The sequence below is a fragment of the Carex rostrata genome, chromosome 1, assembly GCF_964058835.1.
Source record: "Carex rostrata chromosome 1, lpCarRost1.2, whole genome shotgun sequence".
Classification (NCBI taxonomy): Eukaryota; Viridiplantae; Streptophyta; class Magnoliopsida; order Poales; family Cyperaceae; genus Carex; species Carex rostrata.
The window spans coordinates 13,118,466-13,129,099 of NC_135918.1; the positions used below are offsets into that span (position 1 = coordinate 13,118,466).

Sequence of the window (10,634 nt, forward strand, 5' to 3'; positions counted from 1 at the left end):
CAGCAATTCGACCATGAGAGCAACTGGTCCATCTAGAAGACGGGAGTTCCATGAGAGAAGCCAATCACCTGAAGGGGACAGGCATGACTTAAGAAGAGAATACCGGTACCATGACTACCAACACAACTCTCAAAGGGTAAATTTACCTAGAATAGATTTTCCATCGTTTGGAGGGGGTAGCCCAGTTGATTGGTTCGAAGAATGCAAGTTTTATTTTGATATGTATCAGATTCCTGAAGAGTACAAAACTAGAATGGCAACTATGAATTTTTTTGGAGTTGCTAAAGAATGGTTCAGCAGCTTTAGATTGGGGCATCCAAACCCACCATGGCCGGTACTGGTTGATGAAATCTTTGTGAGGTTTAGACCTAGAAAGGGTTCAAATTCAGTAATTCAAATGAGAAAAATCCAGCAAATTGGAACTGTAGATGAGTATGTAGAAGAGTTTGAAAGGGCTAAATCAAGGTTGCTAGCTGAGACGGGCATTGATAATGATTTCTTTTTTGTGTGGAATTTCATCAGCGGCCTTAAAGTAGAATTGCAAAACCCCATTCAATTGTTCAAACCAAAAAGCCTAAATGATGCCATAAATCTTGCTCTCGAGGTAGAGGAGATTATAGGTCCCACAGATAAGAGACTTAATCTTTTCAAGCCTCAAACAACCTTCAATTCCAAACCTCCACTGAATCAGAATTTCAGACCCAACCGACCACCAGATAATCATGTACAGAAAGGGACAGAAACAATTAAAACAAATTCAAAACCTTGGAATGATGCACCTAAAACCATCTCTAGGACTAACCTCACCTTGGAACAGAAGAGAGCCATGAATTTGTGTTATAAGTGTAACGAAAAATGGTTTCAAGGGCATAAATGTCAAATGGGTCTTCATGCTATTGATGCTGAGGAAGAACAAGAAGAGGGTCAAGGGTGCATAGAACAACGGGAAGAGGAAGCAAACCCAAATGGGGAAGAGGAAGAGGAAGAACAAACTGTCACACTAAACAGTATCAGTAATCCATCGTACAACCAAACCTTACAATTCAAGGGATTCATGAAAGAGATTCCTATTTGTGCATTATTCGATACTGGGGCATCTCATTCTTTTATACACCCAAATCTGGTCCATAATTTGAGCCTAGAAACAGTCAAAATCAAACCCTTACGAGTGTGGGGTGCTCTGGGTAATAAGGTGGTTTCAAATACTATGTGCAAAGGAGTAGAATTCACCATACAAGGCCAATTGTTTTCAGCAAACCTGAGGGTATTAGAACACAATGGCTATGACATAATATTAGGTGTGGACTGGATTGCCCGGTTAGGTACCCTTAAGATGAACCTTGAAGAGGGAATGTTTCAAATAAAAAGGGATGGCAAAAAGATCAGACTGGTGTCAGAAGGAGTAAAAGCTGAGGTTCATGTTTGTGAAGGTGAAATTGATGTGACAAAGGAGAAGAAAAAGGGTAACCATGTGATTTATGCTCAACTGTTTAAACTAGAAGGAGTAGAGGATAAACAAAGTTCTGATCCAGACCCTTTACTTCAGAAAATTATGCACAAGTACAATTCAGTTTTTGAAGAACCACAGTCACTACCACCAAGAAGATGGGTTGACCATAAAATTGAGCTCAAACCGGGTTCCCAACCTTTCAGCCAAAGACCTTATCGGTTTTCTCATTTTCAAAAACTGGAGGTGGAAAAAATTGTACAAGAATTACTCAAAAATTCACTGATTCAGCACAGTACCAGTAACTATGCTTCTCCAGTATTGCTAGTGAAGAAAAAAGATGGGACGTGGAGAATGTGCATAGATTACAGGAAATTAAATGAGGAGACAGTGAAAAACAAGTTTCCAATACCTATAATCGATGATCTACTGGATGAGCTTAATGGAGCTAAATACTTCTCTAAGCTGGATTTAAGATCCGGTTATCATCAGATTTTGATGGCTGAAGAAGATGTGTCTAAAACAGCCTTTTGCACGCATGAGGGTCTCTATGAGTTCAAGGTCATGCCATTTGGGCTGACAAACGCTCCTGCCACATTCCAAGCACTAATGAACAGGGTTTTCAAAGCCTTTCTAAGAAAATTCATTCTTGTTTTTTTTGATGATATCCTTGTTTTTAGTAGGGATCTAGAAGCACATGCCAAGCACTTGGAGCTGACCTTTCAAACCCTGAAGGAGCATCAGCTGTATGTAAAAAAGTCAAAGTGTGAATTCGGTGTTCAACAAGTGCACTATCTAGGCCACATCATTTCAAGTGACGGTGTATCAATTGACCCCGCAAAGGTGAAAGCAATGGTGCAATGGCCAACACCCAAAGATGTCAAAGGGCTAAGGGGTTTCTTAGGCCTCACGGGATATTACAGAAAATTCATTAAAGGGTATGGTACTATATCTAGACCTTTAACTGAATTGTTAAAAAAGGGAGCATTCAAGTGGAACCCGTCAGCCCAGGAGGCTTTTGAGGAGCTAAAAAGGGCAATGGTTGCAGCTCCGGTTCTTATTTTACCAGATTTTAAGCAACCGTTTGTGGTAGAGGTGGATGCAAGCCAAGGAGGAATAGGAGCAGTATTGATGCAGTGCAAGAAGCCTATTGCATTTTTGAGTAAGAAGCTAGGGGTTAAGAGTCAAGCCCTCTCTACATATGAAAAGGAGCTGCTAGCACTATTCACAGCAGTTTCTAAATGGAAGCATTATTTGTTGGGGGGTGAATTTGTAATCAGAACCGATCAAATCAGCTTGAAATACTTGTTGGAGCAAAAGGTCAATACTCCTATGCAACACAAAGGATTGAGCAAACTTTTAGGGCTGAATTATAAAATTGAATATAAGAAAGGAGTAGAGAATAAGGTGGCTGATGCTCTATCTAGAAGAGAGGGGTATTTTGGAGAAGATGAGGCTGAAATTAATGGTGTCAGTGAATTGATACCTCAATGGGTGAATGATATTAAAGAAAGTTATGTAAATGATGAGTGGATTAAGGAGTTGAGAAGGAAGTTGAGGGAGAGTTCAGAAAATTCAGATCAAGCTGCAAGTCATCGTTTGACTGAGCATCAAGGGGTGGTAAGGTACAAGAATAGAATATGTGTGGGAGATCAAAAAGATTGGAGGGATGCAGTTTTGAGAGAAGTACATGCCTCAAGTTTAGGAGGGCACTCGGGGATAACAGCTACTTATCACAGAGCTAAGAAGCACTTCTATTGGCCGAAAATGAAGGAGGATGTGCATCAGTTCGTTCAAAGGTGTGAAAACTGTCAATTAAACAAAACTGAGCATATACCCACCCCTGGGTTGCTGCAGCCTTTACCTATTCCAGAGGAAGTTTGGTCAAGTGTGGGCATGGACTTTATTACGGGTTTACCTAAGTCCAAAGGTCAGGAGGTGATTCTAGTAGTAGTAGACAGGTTAACCAAATATTCTCATTTCATCCCTCTCTCCCATCCCTATACTGCTATTACTGTGGCTCAAGCGTTCATGGATCACATATACAAATTGCATGGTTTACCCTCAAACATAGTATCAGATAGAGATCCCTTGTTTACAAGCAGGTTTTGGAAGGAGCTGATGAGTAAGCTAGATGTTCAATTAAACATGAGCTCAGCCTATCACCCTCAATCGGATGGACAAACCGAAAAGGTGAATCAGTGTTTAGAAAGTTATCTGCGCAGTATGGTGTTTGATAAGCAAGCAAAATGGATGAATTACCTCTCCTTGGCAGAATGGTGGTATAACACGACTTGGCATAGTGCGATTAAAATGTCACCTTTTGAGGCTCTCTATGGGTACCCTCCACCTCAACTAGCATTAGGGAGCATTCCAAGGAGTCAAGTAGAATCAGTTAACATTTTCTTGAGGGATAGGCAAGCTACATTGGCTCAATTAAAACTGAACCTGAAGAAAGCTCAAGAGCGCATGCGAAAGAATGAAGATCGACATAGAAGAGAGAGGAAATTTGTTGTGGGAGACTGGGTTTACTTAAAATTGCAGCCTTACCGTCAAATTACAGTGGCAGGGGTTCGAAATCCTAAACTCAGCTCCAAGTTCTACGGACCTTTTGAGGTGGTACAACGCATCGGTACCGTGGCATACAAACTCAACCTGCCACCCAATTCGCTCATTCACCCAGTGTTTCATGTCTCCCAGCTCAAAGCAAAGATTGGTGATTCTCAGGCAGTCTCTCCGATGCTTCCCATCATCGGACCAAGGGCTGAATCAGACCCAGCTCCTCAACTGATCTTAGCCCGGCGGTTAGTCAAGAGAAGAAATGCCGCCCTAGTTCAAATCTTGGTACAATGGCAGAACCAGACAGCTGACGACGCTACTTGGGAGAACTATGATGAGATCGCACGTCGATTCCCAGATTTTATTTGTGAAGCCACAAATGTTGTTAACGGGGGAGGAATGCAGCGAGGCTCAGCAGAATTAGGGACGACCGTTGGAGTTCAGGAGAAATTAAATACTGACGAAGGGGCCCAGAGTTTAAATCACAAACTGGAGAGGTCAGTGAGGCTTGCAACTGGAGATGAAGAAGAAGGGAAAACTCCATATGATTGAAGAATCGCTCAGACACGTAAGAAGACAGCAAAGCTCTAGAAGCTGATGTGTCAAAGCAATAGGGATTAGAAGAATTCCTTAACCGTTTTCTGTTATTTTTGTTGGAATGGAATCGCCTTTATAAGGCCAATGTAATCAGAGAACGAATTTTATCAATAAAAGAATACAATTGTGAAATTCATCTTGTTCTTGAAATAAAGTTCTGTTCTTTCCGTATTCTCAGTTTCCACCCAAATTCTCTTTTCTCTTATTGGATTCTATTCCATTTGAATCCAATTAGCTGTTGGGATCTAAGATCATAGCATATATAAACACAATAGAGCAATATAACCAAAATTAAACCTAGAATTATCGTCTATTAAACAGTAACAAGGGTTGATAGTTATGTGACTTAAATTACACTAGAGTTCATAGCTCTTGAGTTGCATTGAATGCTCAAATTGAAGAACAGAAACAATGGAAAATTGTCAGTTAATAACAGAATTTATTGCATAAATTAAATATAGAAAAATGTGATAAAATCAGTCATTTCACCGGAAAAAAAAACTAGTTTTTCTCAAAATTAAATATAGAAAAAATTTAAGAAAAATCTTAGAACTAAAAATGCTAAACTCAAAGAATTTGAAGGGAATATTAACCTCAAATTGCACAATTTTGCTCTTTTTTTCCCAAATTGCAGAGTTTATGGAAAATTGAACAATCAGAAGTGTAGGGAAAAAAAAACTCTGAGAACTTTCACTTCATCATTTTGTGGTGCATCAAACATGTCTTTCTTAGGAACTAAGAACAAGCCCATTGTATGTCCATTTACTACATATATATAATATTTCAGGCCCAATTTTCTCACAACTCAAGGCCTTATATAATGTATAAATAAATTATAGAATGGTAGACCGTTGAACAAACTCATTTTACAGGTAGAAATACTAGAAAGAAATATATATTTTTTAAGTTAGTTTAATTCTGATTATACAATTATATATCAACCCAATGTATACGTTTTTGTCTCATGAAATAATTATTTATTGCTCAAATCATGTGATACTAACACCAGACAAAAATATATTCCATGCATACCAGGCTGCCAGAATTCAAAGGTACACTTGCACCAACAACAGCATTAGGATTAGGTATCTCTTTAGGTTTTTATTTTATTTTATTTTTATAAAGTTATGAACCTATCCAATCCCATGATTGGTTTACAAAATATAAGTGAAATCAACTAAGTAAAAAAATGTAAAACAAAAGAAATCTGAGTTGACCAACTTTTTTATGTGCCCATATATTATACATTCAGATATCATTAATTATTTCTTTTCTTTAAGCTTGTAGTGTACTCAAATAACAATTAATGTAATGTGAATTTTACTTGTAGACATATATTCATACCAGCTTTCAATTGGGTACTAATATAAAGTTAGTTCCAACTTCCAAGTTGATTGCACACTTGTACTATATATTATATATATAATATATCAAACATGGGTATTGATATATTTTTCTATTAAATAGAGACAAGATAAAACATTTTTTCTCAAAATAAAATATGAATATTGTTTTTAAAAAATTGCATGCAACAAACATGTCAGTTGCAGGTGACTGTTGATAATAAATGAAATGATGGAGATGTAGTAGCTTCATGGTACTGTACATTTGTGTGTATTTGTGTGTGACAGGATCCATTTGGATGCTTGTGCACACTCATTTAATCTCAATTTATTTCTATCCGGCCTATTTTGGCATTTGGACCACTATCTCTCCTCTCTTAACTTCCAGCCTACCACAGTTAGGTCACAGTTTCTGATACAAACCATTTGCACCTCTCCATTTCAGAGGACAACTGGACATATATATAAATTTATCTATTTTTAATGTGTTGTATGATCACATGAAATTTATACACTAAAGGGTGCTAAGTTCCTAGGAAACTAACTATATCAGGTATTAATTAAGTAGCTATATGAAATTTTTGTTCTTGAATTGTTAACTTATTTAAAGGTATACATTTATTATACACAATATACTTACAAACAAATGCGTAAAATATGTTAATGTGGATCATGAATATGTCAATAATTTTGAGAGTTATATATTTAAATCATAATATGTAAGATATTAATTAAGTTCAAACAAAAAAATGTGATCTTTACGATCTCCTATAATTTAAGAAGAGAGTTGTTAATGAACTCATGCAAACCATTATGCACTTATTTTTGTGCTTAACATAAATAAAAATTGACGAACCAAATATGTTGAAAATGGTATCGTTGTCTAATAAATACACAAACACATGTCTATTATCTCATAATAGATATTATATTGAAATAAAGAAACTTTCTTAGTATAAAGAATGACACAAATTTTTTAGACATGAACTAAATAAAACAATAAATTTAACTAATTTCTCTCATTTTCTTAAAAGAGGTTGGATGTTCATCCACCAAACTATTTAATATCTACAAATTATTTTTTCTGAACCTGCTACCTCCAATACAAAAAGTATTACCTTTTGTTACTATATCAATGGCTGGTTTTCAACTAAATGTCCATCTTTTGTATACTATCCAAATTTAAGAAGTACCAGAGGGCAGCGGTAGAATTGTATAATTGAGAGAAGCAACATTGTCGAAAACAAATATTAAATTGAAATATTAAATTGGTACCACTCAAAGAAGACAGAGTCTGACTCCTCGCGTGAGAAAGTAAAGATAAGTTGTACCTTTAAACCTTTTGTTTCCCTACTTCTAGTCCTTTTTAGCCCCAAGTTTAATTCTACTTTTTTTTTTTTTTTTTACATTTGTATATTTAAATTATAAGTTTAGTACAAATGGTTATGAAGAATATATGCTCTTCACATAATACAGATGTTCAATTTTTGTAAAAATATGTAGAAAAGATAAATGTTGGATTATGGGAATCCTTGTTACAAAAAATTAAGGTACATATTTCATTTCATGTCTCTAATTTGATTTCTGAAATTTTCAAACTCACACTACTGTCTGTATATGACTACAATCAAACAGGGGATTAATTGCACATGAGGTCATGGCCCCTATATTTTTGTCAATTGATCCATATATGTCTATCTCACAAACATATATATTATTCTTAGACACTTATATACTTAACCAAAACTCTGTTTATATAATTGCTCCACTTAACAATCTCTGTAGTGCTATATTTTTATAGCAAGGAAGATGCAATCATTTCTTCATATGTCAATTTGTTTGTACCAACGATCTAGCTGGTCTCTCAAATTTTGAGGAGTTTGATTTAAAGAGCTGTTGTGGGTTATAAGCTATATATATATACTTCATTTTTAAGTATGCTTTGTAAAACTTCATTTACAATCAATATATAATCTCTGTCAACGAAGAGTTTTCGCATTTATCCACGTTGCATCATATGACCGCAACCCTCTAGAAAACAAGCAAGCACTTTTCTCGACCTGTTTACGACGTACGTGTAACAGAACTGTACATGCCTTATAACTGAGTACCGGTAACACAATCATCTGGAAAACACAGCTTTTCTGTCTTGGTTACAACATGTAATGGAACCGGATCGATGTGTTATAACGGAACCCGCAAAACAACTCTCTCGAATTGTATACGTCATAATGTAATTAAACGGGCATTATAATGTGTCAATGAAATTGCACCTTAATGTATGTTCTCTGTCTAGGTTTGATTCAAGTTATTTTGATATTAATCCAATTCCTCTAAAGATATCCAAGCATATATCTGATCATCCTGTCTCACTACTCTAATTTCCAACACTAAAAAATTTGCAGAAAGTTCCATAACATTGTGCATATATAAACAGTTGATTATATCTACCAAAACAGTATGTATATATGTTGTTTAGTTATAAATTGCAGCTTAAGCATTAAAAAGATCAAATTATGTATTATGCAACGTCATTAGCTTAGAGACCTGATTATTCCAACTGGCCGGATCGATGCGTCTCAATGTTAACTAAGTACATGGGAAAAAAATATAAAAGCAACAAGAAACCTCCTATGCCTACTTAATTAGCATAATTCATTAATTCTAATAATGATAAATTAGGCATCTCACATAAAATATATAATAAAGCTTATGTTGTTATCATTGAAGTGTTGAATCCGTAGAGTATATATACCCTTTGCGTAAGAATACAATTTGAACAAGATATATATATATATATATATATATATATATATATATATATCTACAATTTTATATAATTTTATTTTATCACTCATATATGTACTTACATTAATTTAGAAATTAATCATCACTCTATTATCATACAAAAACATACTCTGTGAAACAATTAATAAAGAAAAATTCATAAAACAATATGTGCTCATCTCCTTTCAATTCCCTCCTCAATCTCAAAAGAAAAGCATGAGCAAGAAGAACAAGAAGAAATATGGTTAGATAAATTACTAGAATTATGAGATTTAGCAAGGCTCATTAGCAAATCCACAAATGCTCCAAGAATAATGCCATGTGTCATCTTCCCATTGGCTCTTAGGTACCAACCAAGCATCTCTTGTAACCAATCCCAATCCCTCACACCATGAACCCTTACCATCTGCTCCATTGATTCTCTAAAATCTCTGTATGGGTCTTTTGATTCCATTGCCATTGCTACACCTCCTTTGAAAGAACCAGTCACTGTACTATATGCATTCTTGTGTGCCACTTTTACTCCTGCCGCCTCCATTATCGATTTGGTACCATATCCTGGCTCGAAAAACAATCGGTCTGACTCAGTCAAGCCGACTCCATCTTTCGATAAGTCAAATGTTGCATCGTGCTCTTCGGTTATTTTATTGAAGATAAGGTTTTGTTCATAGTCATTACTTTGGTTTTTGCATGAAGGCCAAGGTTCATTGTTATCTTTGGTTGTCTTAGTGAAGAAAGAAGTGAAACCAAAGCTCTTTACCATGTTGAGAGCCAGAGAAGGGGAGATAGAGAGAGAGAGAGAGAGAGAGAGGCAGAGAGAGATGAATAAATTTGTAGGAATTGGATTTTTGGAGAGTGTTGGTTGGTCCACTATTCAAATAAGGGTACTTTTGTATATATACCTCTGAAAAATATTGTATTTAGTACAGCATGAGTATAATCAAACATTTGGTGAGCAGAGAACATTCAATAAGTTGCGTCTAAATAAATATGAATAGGATTGCCGATTTTTTTTTTTTTATAAATAGTACTTGAAGAAATAAATTCAAACCTATAGCCTATATAATATATAAAAATAAAAATCATAAAATAATATGCATGTGCTCATCTCATTTTATTTATGTGAATATTTTTTTGACAAATTATTTATGTGAATATATAACAACGTTTGTGTTACATTTTGAGATTTTCCGAATTTGATGAACGAATATATCTTATAATTTCACCTTTCTGTTTTAGTAAATTTCTGACAGTAATAGAAAATTTCATGTAGTTTTTCTTATAAATCTGAAAATGGTAACACACCTTATAAATCTTTCAAATGCTTATTATCAGAATCAGAGCCCAACTTTCAAGCAATATATGTCAAACATAAATATAGATTAATCATATAAAATTGACATATTGCATATGATGATCAATTTTACAGTACCCATAATAACATTTAACTATAGATTATATACAGAATTATGTACAAGTATAATTTGTTTGAAAATAAATAGTGTTACTTGACCCTATTTCAACGTAGATCATAGAGTGCCACACAATTTCGTTTTAGGTATTGGTACATTTTAACACCAACAATTGTCAATCTGTATGCGCATGTGAAGCAAGGCGTGTGGAGCGAGGCACGTGTGGAGAGATGCCAGGTCTGATGTGTGCTGTGTGCAGGTAGCTAGAGTAGAGACACATGCATGTGCACAATTTTTACATTTTAGGCGGCATAATACCACAATTTTTACATAACAAATCAAAATTTGGAGGTTGAAAATGAAAGACGGAGGCTAAGATATTATTATATAGTCTCTTTTTTATGACTTTCTTAATTTGATTAGCAACTGTAACCTTTCCAAATAAAATAAATTGGCATTAAGTAGAACGAAACAAAAAGAATAAAGTGA

The 10,634-nt window shown here is 35.1% G+C and overlaps 1 protein-coding gene across 1 annotated transcript; it reads right to left on the reverse strand.

Moving 5' to 3' along the window:
* Window positions 1–8,762: 8,762 nt before the first annotated feature.
* LOC144564394 (transcription repressor OFP13-like) lies at window positions 8,763–9,544 on the reverse strand. The gene has a single exon (XM_078317332.1). The coding sequence runs from the start codon at window positions 9,494–9,496 to the stop codon at window positions 8,909–8,911; it is 588 nt and encodes a 195-aa protein (XP_078173458.1). The 5' UTR covers window positions 9,497–9,544; the 3' UTR covers window positions 8,763–8,908.
* Window positions 9,545–10,634: the final 1,090 nt, after the last annotated feature.

What these genes read in the sequence shown, in the direction of transcription:
- LOC144564394 (XM_078317332.1), bottom strand. Translation starts at nt 9,496, where the DNA reads ATGGTAAAGAGCTTTGGTTTCACTTCTTTCTTCACTAAGACAACCAAA.